Source organism: Hippoglossus stenolepis, chromosome 5, assembly GCF_022539355.2.
Source record: "Hippoglossus stenolepis isolate QCI-W04-F060 chromosome 5, HSTE1.2, whole genome shotgun sequence".
Taxonomy (NCBI): Eukaryota; Metazoa; Chordata; class Actinopteri; order Pleuronectiformes; family Pleuronectidae; genus Hippoglossus; species Hippoglossus stenolepis.
Genome location: NC_061487.1, coordinates 14770548 through 14790063, shown reverse-complemented (window position 1 = coordinate 14790063; position 19516 = coordinate 14770548). Strand labels below are relative to the sequence as shown.

The following is a 19516-nucleotide window of genomic DNA, read 5'->3' as shown; positions in this document are numbered from 1 at the left end:
ACATTCTCTAGATTCCATCAACCACCACCAGTGTCTAGACCTCAGCATCAAATAGACTCGTGCATATCACATTACTCAATCTCTTATTCAGCATGGCAATACATTTTGTTCATCTTTCAATTTAAATGTCCTGATTGACATATAATTCATTTTTCAGTCAAAATCTTAACAGGTGCTTCCTTGAAAGGATCTTAAAAATGTACATATTTTGTGCTGCTATTTGGTAATATTCAGTACATGGTTTTTACCAATGTGAACAAATGAAAAACAACAACCCCAAAAACATATAAGTTATCATAGTGATTGTTGCTGTTAGTGGAGGGCGCTAATAAAGCCAAGAATAGTCATTAGCATATCATTAAATAAAGAGTCTGACATGTTCTGATGTAATACTCATTTTCTTTATATTGTACATTCATGATAGTTGCAGCAAATAACACTAAGACCTGAACAACAAGACGAGTGCAAAACATTTTCAAGTTTCATGTGAAGGAGCCTGATAATGTTCAAATTATAAAAGCTGAAATTGTGCCTTCAATGATAAAATAAAAGGGTCCAATACATCACACAGGAGGCTAAATACAGCCAATAAATAGACGATGTCCACCACAGATAAATCTCTTTTAGAGTATATGCATATAACATATACAGTGTTGAATGTTGGTCCAACGTTTTAAGACAATGCTTTGGAAAGTGCGGAAAAAATAAAACATATAGGATCTCAAAATCTTGAGTATTTTTTAAATACATATTTCAGTTAAAAATGTGCAGATACAACATGCCATGATTAAGTTTATAGACTTCAACACTAATGATCGACTCAGAGCCACATGAGGATCCTATTAGTCCATATCACGCACCCGTTGACATATAGCATCTGTGAATTCTGAGCACTTTGAGTTTCCTCCCAGGTCTTTTGTGAGAACCTTGAAGTTGGATGACAAAAAACATAATAAGTCAGAAAGGGAACTTATGAACATGTGTGTCTTTAATGTCTTGAGAAGAAGTTTACCTTTTTGTCTCGAATGGTGTCAAAGCAGGCAGCTTCGATCTTCTTGGCGTAGCCGTGCAGACCCATGTGCCGCAGCATCATGACGGCACTAAGCAGCAAGGCAGTGGGGTTGGCCATGTCTAGTCCTGCTATATCTGGTGCAGTTCCATGAACCTGAGAGAGGGAATTAATCAAAATCAATCATCATGATGAAGATTAAAAAAAACATGCAGACAAAAGGTTCATGTGTCTTCAATAACTCCTCCCACACCATGATTTTCTGGATATAAAAACAACATACCGACTCAAATATGGCAATACCATTGGCTCCAATGTTTCCACTCGGAGTCACTCCAAGACCTCCAATAAGTCCAGCACAAAGATCACTGTAATAGTAAACACATGGGGTTTACCTTTAGATTTCTTGTTCCTACAGTAACGTTTTTGTCATTGTTACACATTATTAGTTTCTGCTAATATATTGTTTGCTTGATTCAACCTAGTCAGCACTGCTCTCCTGGTTTTAACACATTTCTACATGTAGAGTAAAACAAAAAGACACAATGCACAGTTGTGTTTAAATGCATACACAATCTGTTTTACCTCAAGATGTCTCCATACAAATTTGGCATCACTAACACATCAAACTGAGTGGGGTCCTGCACCATCTGTAAAAACATAATTGGATGTTAAATATACAATATTTACAGTGAAATATTGCTTTGAATCCATCTAAAACTAATTCATCATACAAGTTACTGGGACTTACATTAAGACACACAGTATCCAAGTACATCTCAGTGAACTTCACATCGTTGTGCTTTTCAGCGGCCTCTCTGCATTTTCGCAGGAAAAGCCCATCTGACATGCGCCTGTAGAAAAAAGAGAGGACAACCTTTTAATTTCCGCAAACAGCTTTAAAATAAAGTTCTAAAATTAATTTGTAATAAAAACAACTTACATAATATTGGCCTTATGAACAGCAGTAACACTGGCCCTCTGATTGTTTCTGGCATATTCAAAAGCATATTCTGCAATGCGTTGGCTGGCTTGCTCTGTAATGAGCTTAATACTCTGTACAACTCCATCGACAATCTGAAATGAATATTATCAATAGTGAATGTGAATACCACACTACAGATTAATTACAGTAACTATCTGAGAAATTAAATTAAAAAAGACATTAATATAAGTGTTTTGAGCTAAAGAAAACTGCCTATATTTTGATTATATGCATGTCTATGTAAAATTAAAAGGTCAAAACAGAAAACAAGTTTAAAAAAAAAATTTAAATGTGAAAACTTGACAAGTAATGTGTGAAGATTTTTACCACATGTTCGATCCCACTGTATTCTCCCTCCGTGTTCTCCCTGATGGTGACCAGGTTCACATCAGTGTAGGGGGTTTTGTATCCCTCAATGGACACACAGGGACGCACATTGGCATAGAGGTCAAAGGTTTTCCTAAGCAGCAGGTTCATAGAGGGATGACCAGCAGCTATTGGTGTCTTCAGAGGACCTGTTTATTGTTAAATAAATCAATAATATTTATTTGTTCATCTTTCAACACAAACACCTATCCGATGGATAAGATCTTATATTTATGTGCCATGATTATTTTTAACAGCAATTTACAGAAATGTATCAGTTATTTACTTTAAAGCACCTTCTCTGACACAAAGGATAAAATAACTGATCTTGTAGTGTCATTGGCAAATGATCTAAATCCCTAACATCTGCTGTAGGAATTAATGGGGAAAATGTTACAGGTATAGAGGAATCAGTTAATACTCACTAGAAAAAATTTGTACCAATATCATCAACACCATTAGCAATAACTTATTGGCAAATTATCCTACTTTTAATAAATATTTGTAAATATGTACCTTTCAGGCCAATTTTGTTCCTGTCCATTGATTCTTTGCAATCAGGAGGAATCATCCACTTGCCACCAGGTCCTTGAATGGCAGTAACATTTCTCTCTTCCCACTGAATAGGTGCCTAATTTAAAAGTGTACAGCAGCAGAAGATTAGTTTGAACAGAGCCATTTAAAAAATAAATTAAAAAATACCGACTTATAATATAAGTATTTACCTGAGCTGATTCAAATATTTTAATGACAGCATTGGAGATCTCTGGACCAATTCCATCACCAGGGATTAAAGTGACAGTTTGCATCTGTGAGGCAGAACAAAGACAAATAACACTCAGTGATGATAGAACAATTACTCACTTCAGAGTCACAATTTAATGAGTTATATGTAAAAAGTCTTCAATTTAAAATGTATTTAATCCCTAAAGTAGAAGATAAATACCCCACGCATGAACGTCCTGGATTGTGGAGTCTCTCTCATCAAAACTCCAACCACCTGCGACACCTGACAATCAGAAATATAAAAATCAAATACTTTTTATTTTACCGTCTCACTTATATTGCAGAAATATGTCCCGAATACTATGCTGTGTATTTCTGACTGAGGAAACTTTTAAGAACTGAAGAAGACTGGGCACAGTGAACTTACTGGGGCAGCGAGCGTACTAGGAAAAGGGTGACTCAAAAATTATGCATTGTTGTGTTTTACAGCCCACAGATATTAATATATACAGACAGATAGCCAGATATAGAGAGACAGAGAGATTGACAGACAGAGAGATTGACAGACAGACAGACAGACAGATAGATAGATACATTCTCTTGGAGAGGATACTCATTACAGCAGGAGCTGCAAGGCCTCCTTAAATACAATGTTTTGGTCTTAATGAAGGACAATGGATAAAGGACCCACACAAATACCTATATTAAAGGTAAAGGTTAGATGAGATAGAAAATGTAACGTTGCTATTGTAGCTGAACAACAGTGAAGAGAGGTTTCATTTTGTAGAGGAGCTGTCAGTTTACAGGGAAGGGCGTGTCTTAGCCGCGCCGAGTTTCAATAACATGTCAACTTCAGATCTGATCTGAGTAGCATTTCTACTGAGGGTCGTTGCTAGCTAGCTACCGTGCTAACCCAGCGGGGACAGTCAACTTTACATGTTTAACTTACTTCCTGGGCCTTGATTTTATCCTTGTCATTGACCGATAAACCCCACTTTCTTAGTAGATTAAGAATCTGCAGATGATATGAACACGTGTTGCCTTAGCGTAGATTTACAGTAACATGTCAAACTTGAGCAGTCAGCAATACACTGTCACCACATGCATTGTCACACAATAGAAAACATGTCGTAGTAGCAGGCTGGCGGTCAGGAATCAGGTTGCTATAGTAACTAAAAGCAAGTAGCATGGCTAGCTAGGTAGCAGATGTCAGTCTGTGAATGAAGGAGCGTCGGTCAAACAGGCTGAAGTCAACTGACCGTTGTTGGGACACAGTCGCAGAGGTTTGGTACAACACATGTGACAGACTGACAGACTGACGGTACGTACCCCTGACCTCCACGCTTTCCCCGCCATCATCAATTTACAGACCAAGGTCGATCCTGTACTGCAGCAGGAGAGGAGCCGCTTCTTCTTCTTTGGGCTTTCACTGTCTGCAGCCTCAGTGTCACATTACTGCCACCTGCTGGTGTTAGTCCGTTAGCCGCTATGCGTATATCATATACACATTCTCTGTATTTTCATAAAATGTTATTCTATTTTTATACTTTTCTGTGTTCTATATCCTTCTGACTATCTGCTGCTGTAATAAGGGAATTTCCCCGGGGTAGGATTAATAATGTTTTATCTTTAAAAAATTGTAATAATAATAATATTAAAAATGACAATAATAATTGTAAGTCTAGGATTAAAACTGAAATCTTCCCTCCTGCCCACTGCTTCTGTATTCTTTGCCATTTTTTGCCCCAACTAATTCTTCATCACCCCAATTTCTGCAACAATTTCCTAAATTTCAGCAGTGTGACATGACATGACATGTACAGTTTCTCCTTCTTGAGTCTGACACATGATCTTTGGGACGTTTTCATATAATAAAAGGGTTATTATTATTACTATAATATCTTTGTTTGGCTTTATAATCCAAATTCTGCCACCACTCTTAGTTTACCTCCTCACTAAGATTTCCCCTGTCTTTTGAAAACCTTATATCTTGCCCTGCCTCAGGACTCCAGGTCTTCTCAATCATTAACCTGCATCCCTGTGTTTACTGCAGCACGTGAACGGTTTTGTGATGCCGCCTGGAGTTTTGTTACCTGTAGTTGACTGTGCATCAGATGCATTATTTGAGTAGGTCACTGATATCTGTTAAGTTGTTGTTCTTTCTTTTTGAATAGTAAGTGCTCTGATTAGATGATTTCCTTTTAGAGTACTTACTGTTTACTGATTATTGCTTTTATTTGTCTTTCACCACTTTAAACCATCCATAACATCCAACTTAACTTTGCAAAATAAACAAACTGTCAAACGTCTCTCTTCCAGTCCTGATGCTTTAAACAGCCCAGCTACCAAAAGGCTATTTTCTACACTCAGATTGTGGCAGATTGTTTACTTCAGTATTTTTTAATGTGCAGGAATCCACATGAACATGACCTCCTCTGCTTGACTGATACTCTTGAATGTATCAGGGGACTTTTGTTAGTGCCTAACTCATTATGTTTATGTGAAAAAATTATATCCTCACATATACCTAACGTGGTGTCTGTCCAGCACACAATACAACAACCAGTATTGCATCCAAATCTACAGCATGCACATACTAACAGTTTGGGGTTCACAGGTCTCTGTTGATTGGACACTGCCACCGCTGATCCTGTTTAATGTGTCTGTGGGTCATTTAACTCATCTATGAGAATGGCACTTATTCAAAACACTTGTCCTTTGCAGCTGTGGCATTCAAATATATGAGTGCCTCTGACAATTTTGTAGCATACATTACCGCCAACAGGTGGCGCCAGTAGACTGTTACTGAGAGTCTATGAATTCCAGCATGCATGGCTGCTTTCAGTGTGTTGCTCCTTTCTTTACTTAAGACACATTGTTAATACACTTTCTTTGGTTCTGGATGTGTACACAGTGTGTGTATAAGTATTAAAGTAAAGTTTGTAAAAATTTGTAAAATAAAAATAGTGAAGTACACATTAACACCTTTATAAGCACTGTATTTTCTACAAGTTGGTCGTACACATAATAAAGTCTATGGTATAAAACAAGTAGAAACAGCTGGAACAATCATTCATTCACTTTTTGCAAAAGTTAAACATACAAAGAAAGCATACAGCATGGGACACATTAACTCCCAAACTTATCCAGCAATGTAAAATGGAAAAGAGCTCTTAATTCTTGAGCAGCATTAGCTCTCAGCATAAATTCAGGCTACAACATGGTACAAAATGCACACCGTGCAAGTAAAGACATCTTTGAACCAAACTGAGGGGTGTCAGTATGGATAAAGGCTTTTAAAACACTTGCATGTATTGTCCACTACCCAATGCATAGGATGCGATAAAGTTTCAACAAATGCTTGCACTGCAACACAGAGAACGTGAATCTGGCAAACATACTTATCAAGCATTTGGATATAGCTTAGTAATTTAAAAAGCCTACAGTACATTAGACATAGGAAATCATACAAAGGAAGGTCGTTGAAGTTAGCCCAACTTAGATGGCATACTGCTTTGGCTGCTTCTTCAAGCTCATTGATCTCTCAGTTTGAGAAATGACATGTGTGGCTCTGTTGTTGAGGAGTCTGCATTCATGAAGAACATCTGTAGATTAAAATGAAGGACAATGAGTACATAGACTGCAATACAGCAAACACAGAGAGGTTGAGTTGACAGGTGATTGGATCACATGTAAAACAGTCACCCAGGAAATATCTTACCATTAAACTGTTTGTAGGCTTCTTCAATAATGGCGTTGTTTGATCGCTTTATCTCCCAGTAACTATCCTCCACCCATGGCTTGCAATCAGGACGTTCAACAAGTTGTCCATTCTTATATAAACCAGCTAAAGATTCATAGAGAGAGATAAAAACATTTTTTAAAATCTGATAACATCTTACTCTACCAGGAAAACATCACAGGCTGGTAATGCTTGTAGAGTAGGTATGTAATATAAATACTACATCTAATGTGACTCTGTCACGTTACAGTGCATTCTTACATACAAACATACATACAATATTCATATGCTTAAATATATCCTGTGCATACATTCTTCATCATTAGTATTCAACTTAACTGAATCTGTATATATATTTATCTGCTGCATATATATTTATTCATAGCTACAGTATTTATTCATCTGCTACTACCTGGTCCTGCACATATATTCTTCATTCACCTTAACTGTACATAATTTATGTTTGTATTACTTACCTCAATGCACTCTGATCAATTTAATCATTCAGTTTTTATCTACGTTCTTACAATCAGGTTTCATAGCCGTTATCCTGTTCACCGTCCTTTTAGAGTCATATACACTACTCTCCCTTTATAATGTTAGTACACTGCACTGATCTCTAACTGTCCGTGGACATTGCACTGATGTCCTCGTTGTTTTCTTTCTTGTTTTTGTTCAAGCTCTATGTGCCTTAGCATTTCCCTCAGGGCACAAATAAAGCTGTTCTGCCACTCTACTCTACAAATCCTCTGGCGCTCTCGCTGCATTGGGATAAGGTTTAATGTGACATTAATGTGTCTCCAGAGATGTTCAATCTGGTTTTTCATTTCTCTTGATCAAAAATGATCAAGAGAAATGGGAGGCCCCCCATGAAGATATTTTAGTTATTCCTTTTTAATACATTTGCAAATTAAATATCTAAAATGCTGCTTTGCTTAGTGTTTATAGAAAATGTACCTTTGATGGTGTCATCAATGTCTTTGCATAACTGGTACAATTCACTGCCACGTCCGACCACTCGTTCACCTACAGTTCAAACAAACAAATCCACAGACCTTGGGAAACATTCACAAGTATAAGAGTTGCAATGCATAAGAATAAAAAAAATAAAAAAACATCTTACCATCCAGCACCTTAATGTTGGAGAACATCTCCAGAACTATGGTTCTATATGATGTGTTCCTGCACACTGTCAAGGAGAGTCAATGTGAGTTCACTAATCAAGATTTTCAATCCACTGAATAAATAAAATCACTGAATAACATACCTGGATTAGTGTAATTGTAAGTGTTGTCTTTAAAACGTATATTTTCTAGCTTTCTCAAAGACTGAAGGCAGTGAAAGCTTTCAATGCTGGTGAAAAACAAAACACACACAAGATCATTTTACAGGGCCAAAAAATACAATACTTAATATTTTCATGCCAAACATTCAATTGTTTTTAAAGTACATAATACACATTGTAATTAGTGCCATGTTGACTCATTCATTTAGGTAAAGTATTCGTTACAGCAGTACCTGGATATGATATTCCCAGCCACGTTTAAGTTCTGTAAACTGTCACAACTGCGCAGGGGCTCTGGAAGTGCAAAAGTAATCACATTAAATAAAAATAAATAAATACAATTATATTAATGAAAGAATGTTGCTTGATCAGTAAAGATCAATAAAACTATTGCTCCTGAAAACTTACCTAAATTAGAAATCCTGTTCGCAGACAAATTGAGCACAGAAAGAAGCCGCAGCGATGTTAAACAAGCCAAATTTGTGATATTATTTCCAGAGAGGTCCAGTTTCTCCAAATTTGCACACTCCCCAATGCATCCGAGATCATGTATTCCTGTAAGACAAACCAAACAAATAAGAATACGAAAACATTGATGCAATTTGGAAAGACAAAAAATACTGAAATACGAATTTCATCTTACCGAGACCTCTCAATTTGAGAAAGAGTATGGACTCCAGATCAAATTCTCCCGTACGTCCCTTGAGCAGCACAGCGGTTATCTTCTCACAGTCGGCATCTGCGGAACAGCGAAGAGCACTCACATTTCTATTCTTATATATGCAAGAAATCTTATTTTGTGAGTCAGCGCTGGAGAAGCTCAATGCTGGAGGCGCAGTGTCTCTTCCGTTTATGGTGGCGCATGAAAACAGCTCGTGCAAATCTTCTCCAAATGGCAAATACCAATCCAAGCAAATCCGTGGATTTCATATGTGGCAGCACAGTGGAAATGTGCAGTTCCAGGGAGGGTGGGGGGGAAGGGTCACAAACAAACAAGGCTGATGTGCTGTTCTGTGGGATGACTGTGTGATGCACGGTCTCAACAGTTGCATGGGGGTTATATTTGGGTTATTTCTCCTCAGGCGGAGAAAGTCCATAACTCTTGAGTGCACATGAATGCTGCTGCCTGAGCCTGCTGAGTTCAACCAGCCTGCAGACAGCAGCAGCAGCAGCAGCACACTCATCTGGTTAACCACACGGAACGACGCCGGAGCTCCACAGTTCCTATCCATTCTGTCACATTAACAGATTCACACTCCATTGCATTCACTTTGCATGTAAATAACGCAATGACAGGTGCACTGGCGACCGTTTGCGTCACTCCAACATGGAGGAAACAACAAGTACATCGCGTTGACAGCTGCAGACACCGTACAAGTGGCCACCGGTTCGTGTTGGGTTAGCTACCTGTGTCCCAGCTAAGAGCGCCGTGACGCTGCGTGCTTTCACGAGGATGACTCAGCTGATGAAACGTGGGCTTGTTCGGTTTAATTATTTGTTTCTCTCTCTGGAGGCGACACGCGTAAAAAAAACTAAAAACATGTTGTGGAACAAACGTCACCATGTTAGCTTCACCCTAGCATAAGCCTTTAGCATACGCCGCTAGCGCCTAGCATGGCCACGTAGCAACAAGCTCCATCCATCACAACTCACCCTGGTCTTTATCGCGCTTCGACTCCATCGCGGGAAAGTTTGCCTGTAAATGTGCCTGTGGAGGCGGTGGGCGAGGGTGCGAAGCAGCGCGGGGACAAGACGAGGCTGTGGTTGTGCTGGTGTGAGTGTGAAACATGCATCTGTCCCGGGGTGTCCACTAACACACGCACGCACACACACACGCACACACTCACTGGTACTGTACCGCAGCCAGTCACAGGCAGGTGGATGCTGGGTGAGACGGACCTCGGTGTCTGCGGCGCTTCAGCCCGGGATGAGCACACGGGGAGGGGGACGCTCTGTGTTCACCAGGCCGCTGCAAGATGGAGACACGTCTGCAGAGAGCAAGTGTTGCAGGAGTCTGTGAGTGAGATGCTGCCTCGGAGCAACAGGTTCCTCTGTGTCACTGGGAAGTTTGGAGCTTGTAAACTTGGAGCCCTGACTGAGAGGATCCCTGTGAGGATCAGCATGAACAACAACAGAAAACTGTGGTTGTAAATAAGGACTTCATCAAAATGATCATAAGTAAATGAGGAAAAAGGCACAATTAGACATTTGATTATTATAAATAGTCTTTAAGGTGCTGTAGAATCAGACATTATGTTATTATCGTGTTGAACATATATCCACTGCAGAATAACGTCATCTCAGATGGAAATATTAGCCTTTATGTGTTTAATACCTTCAATTACCATACTACCGTACTAAAACAAAACACATATACATAGTTGATAATAGAGTATGTAGATGGAATTACTGGATATAAAAATGTAACAATGCTTATTATAATAGCAGTAATAATAATAATGTGTTACATGTTATAAATGATTTAATACACAGTATAGTATACAGAAATATATGTATCTAAAATATTTTTTATAATTATTTTTTGTTACTACTACTTTACTACAATTATTTATTATACATATTATTATATAATATTATTTATTATCATACACATTATTATGAATACAAATAATAGATAATAAAATAACAACAATCATATATTATTATCATTATTATTAATATTATCATTACTATTATTATTATATATCCACGTTATACTTCAGCCTGAATATATGGACAGCTTCTCCTTTTAGCAGCAGTTTGTGTCTTTATTTATTTATTTGTTTGGTTATTTATTTATTTACCTGCGTTGTCATTGGTCAGTCTTGACTCCGGTGCAGAGCAGCCGAGGGGCTTAAAGAGAAGCAGATCAGTTTGCTCTCCCTGGACTCCGCTGTCAGACTCCACTCGCTCCACTGACACAGCTGGACACATCCGGTACAATGCTTTTTCTTTCTGACCTTTTCTTCATTTATACTACATGCTCTACAGTTAGCAGTGAAGGAGGACATCAGCTGTAAGGACACCAGAGACATTTCAGTGAGACTTATCCAGCGTCCTGGACTTGTCCTGTGAGGAGACTAAATGCCTTTCATTGAGAAAAGGCTCCGGATGTTCAAGCAGCAGATCACTTGATCGAGATGGGTAATAAACAAACTATATTTACTGACGAGCAGCTTGATGCCTACCAGGTGAGCGTGCATGTCTGGGTCTGTACGTGCATCATACATATACTGTGCATGTTCAACCCACCAGGAATACAATTTGTAAGAAGGGAAAGAATTTACTCAACATTGGTCGTCAATATCGCTTAACATCAATCTAATGAAAGAAGGTGGTCCTGTATTTCACATAAGTAAATGATATCAAAGGCAAATACCAGTTGACGTGTTATCATTTATGACTCCACTGTTTAAATAGATGAAATCAAGTCTTACAGCTGAAGGTCTTGATTTCCCTGCGAAGTGGAGGATCTGCTGTCTGTCGAGTTATAATCTGAGAACATCTGACCTTTTTCTGTTCTCAATGGAACAATAATCCAGGTTTGTCCTGTGAAGAAACGCATCTTCATTTGCACAGGTTTATCATGTGATTAGGTGTGGACTCAATAATTGATGCCAAGTCAGAGTGATATGCTGTGAAACTCTACTCTCAGGAGACAGTTTGGTTCTCAAGAGCCTCTCTGGTTACTCCTGGTTGTTAAAAGTCCTCCTTATAATACTGTTGCTTCTTGTTTAAGCCTCACTTCAACATCGACCGATGAGACTTCTTATTTTTGTAGAATCAAATGTTTTAGATATACCACCCGATACATAATCAACTGACCAATGTTTTGTAGATTTCTCCTCTAAGAAATTCACAGCTTGATATTGTAATTACACTTTCTATCTTTTCTATGTGTATAGGCTCCAATTACTGTATCATATTGTATCAGGGAGACCAGTTGTCTTTGATATCATTGTCAGATATTGCTATAAACATTCTCACACATTTTAATTAACCCACATATCCTCAGTAGGCTTGTTTTAGACTCGAGCTGCCACAGTGAATAGGGCTCCTTCCTTTTATTTCTTCCTATATACATATATTGTCTCTGGAGCTCAGCTGGCCTCACACTCAGGAGACACAGCTCAGACACAACTGGCACAAGGGAAAATGTAAACTGAGGTGCTCCCAGTCGGGCTGTTGGATAATGCGTGTGCCAGTACATGCATGTCAGACAACGGCAGATCATGTTCCTCCCTGCCTCATCGCTCCTACCGTAAGTGGCAGGTGACAACACCCACACACATTCCTCATTTAAGAGAAACTGGACACCTCAATGAGCGCTTTTACAGTAAGGGCTGTTAACATGACTGTCAGAGGAAGAGTAATGTTATTATATATGACTCACACACGTGTCACTGAGAGTACAGTATGTAATCCATGTACCTTCTACATTAGGTTGTACAGTTCAGCTCTTTATCAAACTCATATGTGTATTTCTCATTGCAGGACTGTACATTTTTCACCCGCAAAGAAATTTTGCGGTAAGTTTTTATGTAGTTTACATCTTGAATATTGCTTTTTCGCATAAATGCAGACTATGTGTAATATTTTTTAAATGTTTGGGTGGCAAAGTGTGGTTAGCACTGTTGCCTCATAGCAAGAAGATTCCCGGTTTGTTTATAGATTTACCTCACGAAGAATTTAATAATACAGAGCAAAGCTGCACTGACTCGTTGTCACACAAATGTCACATGTCTCAATCTGGCTTATTCAACTGATTTACATGTGTTATTGAATCCTAAATATAGTTTGGAATTAATCTTGAATTAATAAAAAAAATTGTACAAAAAGGTACAATCAAATTAACAACATTACATTGTTTTCAATGTGTATGTGCAAAATAAATAAAGCAAAACGGTCAAACACTGTCAATGATTATTTAGTGGCTGCTACATTTCTTAGAATCACAAGTAAATGATTCTTTTCTCCAATACATTCATGATCTTCTCATATCTTTCCATCTTCTCCCCATGTCGTCCTGCAGCATTATCAGGATGTTACCCAAACCTCTGAAAGTGACTTTGACCTTTTGACTGTGGTGTTGTTTTCAGCACCGCCCGATGAAGTGTCACGTTTCTACCTCCGTCAACATGTGCATCCTCAACACCTAAAAAATGAAATAAATATGAACGTGCGCTTAGTGATTGCACTGGGTATCATGGCTCACTGGGTTTAGCATCATTCCTCTCTACCTGTCACTCAGTCCCAGGACCATGTGCATAAATTAAAAAAAGACGCCTGCTTTTCTCTTTAATTGAATTGACCAGTGATGCTCATGTTTCAGTGTCTTTTGTCAGGAGGTTCTTGATGCTGGAAGATAAGCAGCAACTTAAAGAAATTAAATGCAGATACTCAAGAATGTTGTGGGGCAACATTAGTTAAGGATAAAGGTTATGTGATTCCAGGCATGCAGGGAGTTAGGGTCTGATTTGGCCCTAATGTGCAATAAAGGTTTTTGAACCTTGATGGAACCGTTAAGTTCCATCAAGGTTCCCCATATTAGACACAGTCATAGTTGTCAGTCCCTTTATTATGTCTGATTGTCTTCATCAAGATCTCTGGAAGAAACAGAGAAAATGTTGAAAAAAGAAAGAAAGGTGAAGATGCCTTTTTCTCTCTTGTGACTCAGTATTTGTTCACCCTCTTATCACTGATCAACATATGCATGTACATGTTTCTCCTTTGTGATATTGAATTGACCTTGATTCTGTGGTCAGCGGTGGACTGGAAACCAAATTGACAATCAGCAGGGGGTGTAATAGGGTCCCGCACTTTATGACCTTCATAAAACACTGCTTGTTTCTGTGTTTCCGGCTGCAGCTGTTACATCACAGTTATGTAACATCAGGTTATCACTGGTAACCATGAGGTCACTGATTTCAGCCTTTCGGCTTTATGACAAATCCAGCATTAACACTGGAGCATTTCAGTGTATCTTGCTATGTGTGTTTAGTTTGTCTACTCCCTAATTGCTACTCTCTTACCTGTGCTTTTTATAAATCAAAAGATAACTTCATGTTAGTAAATCAATCATGCTACACATTTCTCTGTGTCTCAGGTGTTTACCTGTCTATGTTGAGTAAAAAACTTCAGCACATTAATTGGTCTCCATCTTATATTCTAGGTTACATGGCAGATACCATGAGTTGGCTCCACATCTTGTACCAATGGACTACACCAAGGAGCCTGATTGCAAAGTGCCTTTAGCCTTGATAGTCAACATGCCAGAGTTAAAGGTAAAATAATCCTTTATATACCTCAGTAAGGTTTTGGTCCTGTGGTGTAACTTGGATGACTAGTGCAGTACTACTTCAGAATTATTCCTTGTTTATTAGTGACTCCTCCTCAGACAGTTCTACTATACTGTCACTGTTTTATTGCTTCTGTGCTGGACTTTGTGTGCAGAGCTTTTTATAAACAGTCAATGGTGAAGAGTGAAGTTAGAAAACTTTGTGTTCATCCTACCTGGTTTAACGGTGAAGCTGTTGTCCATCTGGATCAACCACTTTTTGGTCTTTTTGCAGTCAATGTTTTTCATCAAATTAAACTGAGTATATTTTATTACTGTCAAAATAAAAGCTCCGTAATTCAGCCTGATTTTAAAGCATTGCAGCAACAAAACAAATGTTTTTCTTTTACTTTGTTGACCCTCACTGCCTGCAAGGCACTTTGCATGTTTAATCAAAGTTTAAGTAACCTGTCTACAAATCGCAGCAAATTCGACACTGCTCTTCATTGGGCCTTAAACAACACATATGCCAAAAGGACACAAACGTGGCACCCACTACTCACGTGGGCCGACACCGAATCAATACACACTCTCTTCTAGAAGCCAGAATTGATTTTTAACCATCATCATCATCACACATCTGATTGTATGACACAGCGTATGAAAGCTAACGTGCCATGAAATGCTCTGCCTCTTTTTCCTGACAGATGGATTCCCTCCCTATTTTGAAGCACCTGCCATTTGAAAAAGAACATCCAGAAATTGTAGAAATGCCATGTCGCATTTTGTCACCCAGGGTTTTTCTCAGACAAAATGTGTCCTTGCTCTGGGTATAATTAGCACCTTTTCCTGTGAAACTGTCGTGTGATTACAGGGGTGTGAGGGTGGCAGGAAGAAGATGGAGTCCAGTCAAGGCAGGATCGATGTGACCTCGGCCAGACATGCTCACCCAACGTCCTGGGCAGCTACATTCCCATAAATACATTCCTGTCTCACTAGGTTTTTATGAGCTGTGTTGAGTCGATTGGCCTGATTCATGCTCCACTGACGTGTCTCAGCATATCCTATTAAAAATGGCATCGCTTTAGATGGCTGTTTATCTAAATGGCGGCTGAGCTTGCAGTGAGCTCGAACATGCTATCTGTGATCAGGACAACAGTTTTCCTTACATCACACACAGGTCTGTTTTGATGGCCTCAACGACAGCATCAGTTTATTGCAGATTGTGCCAAATCAGCTAATTACCTGGGATATAAAACCACTCGTCGCAACGGTTGAGCAATAGAGGAGAAAATATTGGCTTGGCCACATCTGCAAAGAGAAGGAGTCAGCCTTTTTCAGAAGAACCCTGTGATCAGCAGAAAACCGCTGCAGCTCATATGTGAAACAACGGCATATAAAACCACATGGTCATGAAACCTATGGTTCGTTAGAGGAAGACTCTTTTCTCATCCAGACTCTGAGCTCTATATTGTGATGTGCTCCTCGCTGCAGCAAGTCTTACCTTCGCATTAATATTTGCACTGGTGTATATTTAATTGTTGTTGCACTCATTTGCAGGAAAATCCATTTCGAAGCAGGATCGTCGAGTCTTTCTCAGAAGACGGGATGGGCAATCTCAGCTTCAATGAATTCGTGGACATGTTCTCAGTCCTCAGTGAAATGGCTCCCAGAGAACTCAAGGCCATATATGCCTTCAAAATATATGGTATTGCTGCATTTCTAAAGGATACTCTTTCATTTTCTTTCAAAGTTCCCAGAACGGTGTAAAATGAAAGTCAGCCATTGTTTGCTGTAACCGCTGTTACCCACAGATTTCAATGTGGACAATTACCTGTGCAAAGAGGACCTGGAAAAGACTCTGAATAGGCTGACAAAGGAGGAGCTGACTCCTGAGGAGGTGGAGCTGGTGTGTGAGAAAGCCATCGAGGAGGCCGATCTGGACGGAGACAGCAAACTCTCCTTTGCTGACTTTGAGAATATGATATCTAGGGCACCTGACTTTTTAAGGTAATAAATGTACCATAAAGTAACATTTTAAGATTGCATGTATAAAAGCATGTGGCAATATATTGTTTACAACTCATTTTATAGGAAAAGCAGTGGCATTTTGAAAGTGGGCTGAGCATGCATTACCCCTCATGCTGCAGCAATGTGGGCTCTGTGTCCCTCGCTACTTAATTACTACTAATTACTACTAATTACTACTAATTATTTATATGTAAATAACCTCGCCGCTGTTTGTCTCCACTGAACACATCTCCTGATTCTGGTGTCTTTATACTCAGATATCCAGTAAATCAGTTTCCATGTGCAATGACCTCACTGTTTCAATGTCCCTCATATTGTCTCTTTTGTTACTCCAGTACCTTCCATATACGAATCTGAGAGGGCTAAGTGGAAGCTTTCCAAGGGCGACGGCGTGATGAACCTCAGGACTCTACCCTGAACTGTATCCTGGCCACAGCACAGTGCCTGTCCTCCATTCCCATTGTCAAAAAGAAAATCACACATCAGTTCTCTCTGGCTCCATCGAAGTCTGCCGAGTTAGAAATCAAGATATTGGGTAAAGCTGGATTCCCAGGACTCTGGATTTCTCGACTGTAGATGAAAATGTATTTTCCTCCTATTACTTATTAAGGGCTTGACCTGCTTCGGTCTCTCATTGGGAGAAAACTTAATTCTTCCACATTTTAAGTTTGAAAAATGGGAAATGAAACGAGTCTAAAATGAGCCAGTCGTCTCCGGATTGCTGCTTATACTTAAAATGCTTATCTACCTACATTGCACATGTCTTCCTACAATGACACAGTAGATATAAGGTTAAAGCTTGAAGTGAATGAAAGCACAGCATTGGCATTAAGGGCATACAGATATTCTCTAATTGAGCTATGCAATATTTGTACATGCGGTGTGTTGCTTTAAGTCATGCTAGGTTGTGTTTCTCGAGCACGTTGACAATCATATATTCCTGTTCTCCGGGTTAAATGAAGGGCTCTGTCTTCTGAACTCATTGTGGTATCTTTCATCTGCCTCAGCCATTATCATGAGATGGTAGTTACAGCCATCCTTTGGTTACTACACATGTTACAGTATTTTTATGTGACTTCAGGTATTTTTGATAAATGCTTTTTTTCCTGTGTGTACTGGTAGTTTGTGTGGTGAATTGCATTTGTGTCAATGCATCTGTGGGATTTGTTGTTGTCACTGAAAAAAAGGTATGAATGAATAGTTTGAATCCAGGAGCCCACACTGGCAGCGACATCACGTCCTTACGAGCAGTTTGCCTCAACCCACCCGCCCATGATGATCAAGGAGAGTGCACAGTAAAGATCAGGAAATGAATGAGTGCACCTCCCCATCATAAGAGCCGTAATAACTTGTTAAGCAGGATGTGATCAAGAGCCAGCTGCCTCAGCATTCACAGGCATGATTGCATTACACACACACACACACACACACACACACACACACACACACACACACACACACACACACACACACACACACACACACACACACACACACACACACACACCCACACCTCATCTCAGTGCAAGCTGCAGGAAACGGCCTCTGTCATGTGGGTCAATGATTAATGGGATCTGGTTTCCAGGCTGTTGGTTGCAGATTTGCATCAGGTATATTATACCAGGTACAGTGCACAGTGTTGTCGTTGTGCAGCGGAGGATTCTGGTACAGGATGCACGAAGGAGTCAGACGCTGGGTACATGCAGAATATTTCATTATGAATCACTCAGATGGTCAGACCAGGCATCTGCTTAGAGTCTGACTGTAGTTGTCTTTCTGTGACCTGGTTAGTTGGTGCTGAGTCAGACAGATTTACAAAGTAGAAACTGGGTCGCAAGCTACAGCAAAAAAAACACATATGACAAACAACATGTCAGCGGTGTGTGTTGGGAGGAAACAGTTCAGGTTTGTTTCCAGTTGCCTGAAGCTCTTTGTAATAATATATTATATATAATATGTACTGCAACAAGACATATACATAAATAATTAAAACATTTCTACTGTGTTCACTCAGATTGTGATGATCTATTGTTACCTCAGCCAAGGAGGTTATGTTTTCACCCCTGCCTGTATGTTTGTTGGATTGTGAACAAGATTATACAAAAAGGACTGGAGGGATTGCAACAGCACTTGATGGAATAATGCACTATTGGTCAGAGAAGAACCCATTCAATTTTGGCGCTGATCTGGATCAGGGAGCAGATTCAGGAATATAGTACCACTGTCTTTATCCCTGCTAGATGGCGAGCTAGATGGACCTTGTATGTGGCAGCAGACAAAAAAACAAACAAGCAGCTTCTGAGCAAACATCAAAATATAAGTGTACACAACAGAGCCTCAATCTTAAAGACCGTCCCAGCTAAAACAGAGAGGACTTGGTACTAAGTGTGGAGGGCGGATGTTGAAGTCAGTTAAATAGTGTGCAATCCGCAGGGCAGCCAGTTAATTCTCTCCATTATCTCCAGTTCCCTTTATGAGGCCAGTATCAAGGATTGAGCAGTGCTGATTGTGTGGCCTCATTAAATAACCGAGAACATCTGTTAATTATGATTCCAGCAGAGAAGCTTCTGGCTCGCTGTGATACTTGGGCAGTAAAGCAGCCCCAACGGTAAGCAACACTTTCTGAGGAAACTGAGTGAACCTCACGCTGGTCTCTCTTCTCGGGACCTTGTTTATTTACATTTGAGCTGCTTCAGATGGTGACGACGACAGTGGAGGAAGGAAGGAAGTATTTAGGAAATATTTATTACCACTGTCTGTGATGTTGGTTGGTTTAGAACCAAATAAGAAAAAAGAAAGAAAGAAAGAAAAGGATTTTGGTGCAGATTAAAGGGCGGATACAGAATTTTCTTTTTCACTTTTTAAACTATGTTTTATGACAAATAAACCATTCAGATGATCAGGTTTATAGTTCTTCAATGAGAACCAGGTAATCATGTGCAGGCTTGTTTTGGATGTGGTGGAGGTATGTTCTCTGCTGAAAGCCACGATAGTTCATCCGTAAGTACTTCTTCATTCTCCACGATGACTGAGCAAACTCCCCCGCTGATGAAGGCCATGCCATGTGATGGAAAGTGCAGAGAGAAAACCAGTAA

General features: G+C 39.5%; 3 protein-coding genes across 4 annotated transcripts; 1 reads left to right on the top strand and 2 right to left on the bottom strand.

The window, feature by feature from the left end:
* Nucleotides 1–379: 379 nt before the first annotated feature.
* Nucleotides 380–4540, bottom strand: idh3a (isocitrate dehydrogenase (NAD(+)) 3 catalytic subunit alpha). Of its 2 annotated transcripts, XM_035157872.2 has the most exons (12): nt 4416–4540; nt 4036–4101; nt 3307–3369; nt 3086–3169; nt 2877–2991; nt 2322–2509; nt 1953–2086; nt 1761–1863; nt 1595–1659; nt 1293–1377; nt 1013–1165; nt 380–926 (listed from the first exon to the last, which is right to left on the bottom strand). In XM_035157872.2, the coding sequence occupies exons 1-12, from the start codon at nt 4443–4445 to the stop codon at nt 843–845; spliced, it is 1170 nt and encodes a 389-aa protein (XP_035013763.1). In that variant the 5' UTR covers nt 4446–4540; the 3' UTR covers nt 380–842. The 2 variants fall into 2 exon arrangements, with proteins under 2 accessions (XP_035013763.1, XP_035013764.1); XM_035157873.2 differs by lacking the exon at nt 4036–4101 and having other exon boundaries at nt 4416–4537.
* Nucleotides 4541–6058: 1518 nt separating this feature from the next.
* Nucleotides 6059–9902, bottom strand: lrrc61 (leucine rich repeat containing 61). Its single transcript, XM_035157819.2, has 9 exons — nt 9767–9902; nt 8757–8852; nt 8522–8668; nt 8347–8407; nt 8096–8181; nt 7952–8017; nt 7786–7854; nt 6808–6933; nt 6059–6691 (listed from the first exon to the last, which is right to left on the bottom strand). Exons 1-9 carry the CDS (start codon nt 9900–9902, stop codon nt 6585–6587), a joined length of 894 nt encoding a protein of 297 aa, XP_035013710.1. The 3' UTR covers nt 6059–6584.
* A 97-nt stretch (nt 9903–9999) lies between these two features.
* Nucleotides 10000–17532, top strand: cib2 (calcium and integrin binding family member 2). Its single transcript, XM_035157822.2, has 7 exons — nt 10000–10129; nt 11105–11304; nt 12608–12642; nt 14286–14397; nt 15951–16098; nt 16205–16400; nt 16757–17532. The coding sequence occupies exons 2-7, from the start codon at nt 11254–11256 to the stop codon at nt 16776–16778; spliced, it is 564 nt and encodes a 187-aa protein (XP_035013713.1). The 5' UTR covers nt 10000–10129; nt 11105–11253; the 3' UTR covers nt 16779–17532.
* Nucleotides 17533–19516: the final 1984 nt, after the last annotated feature.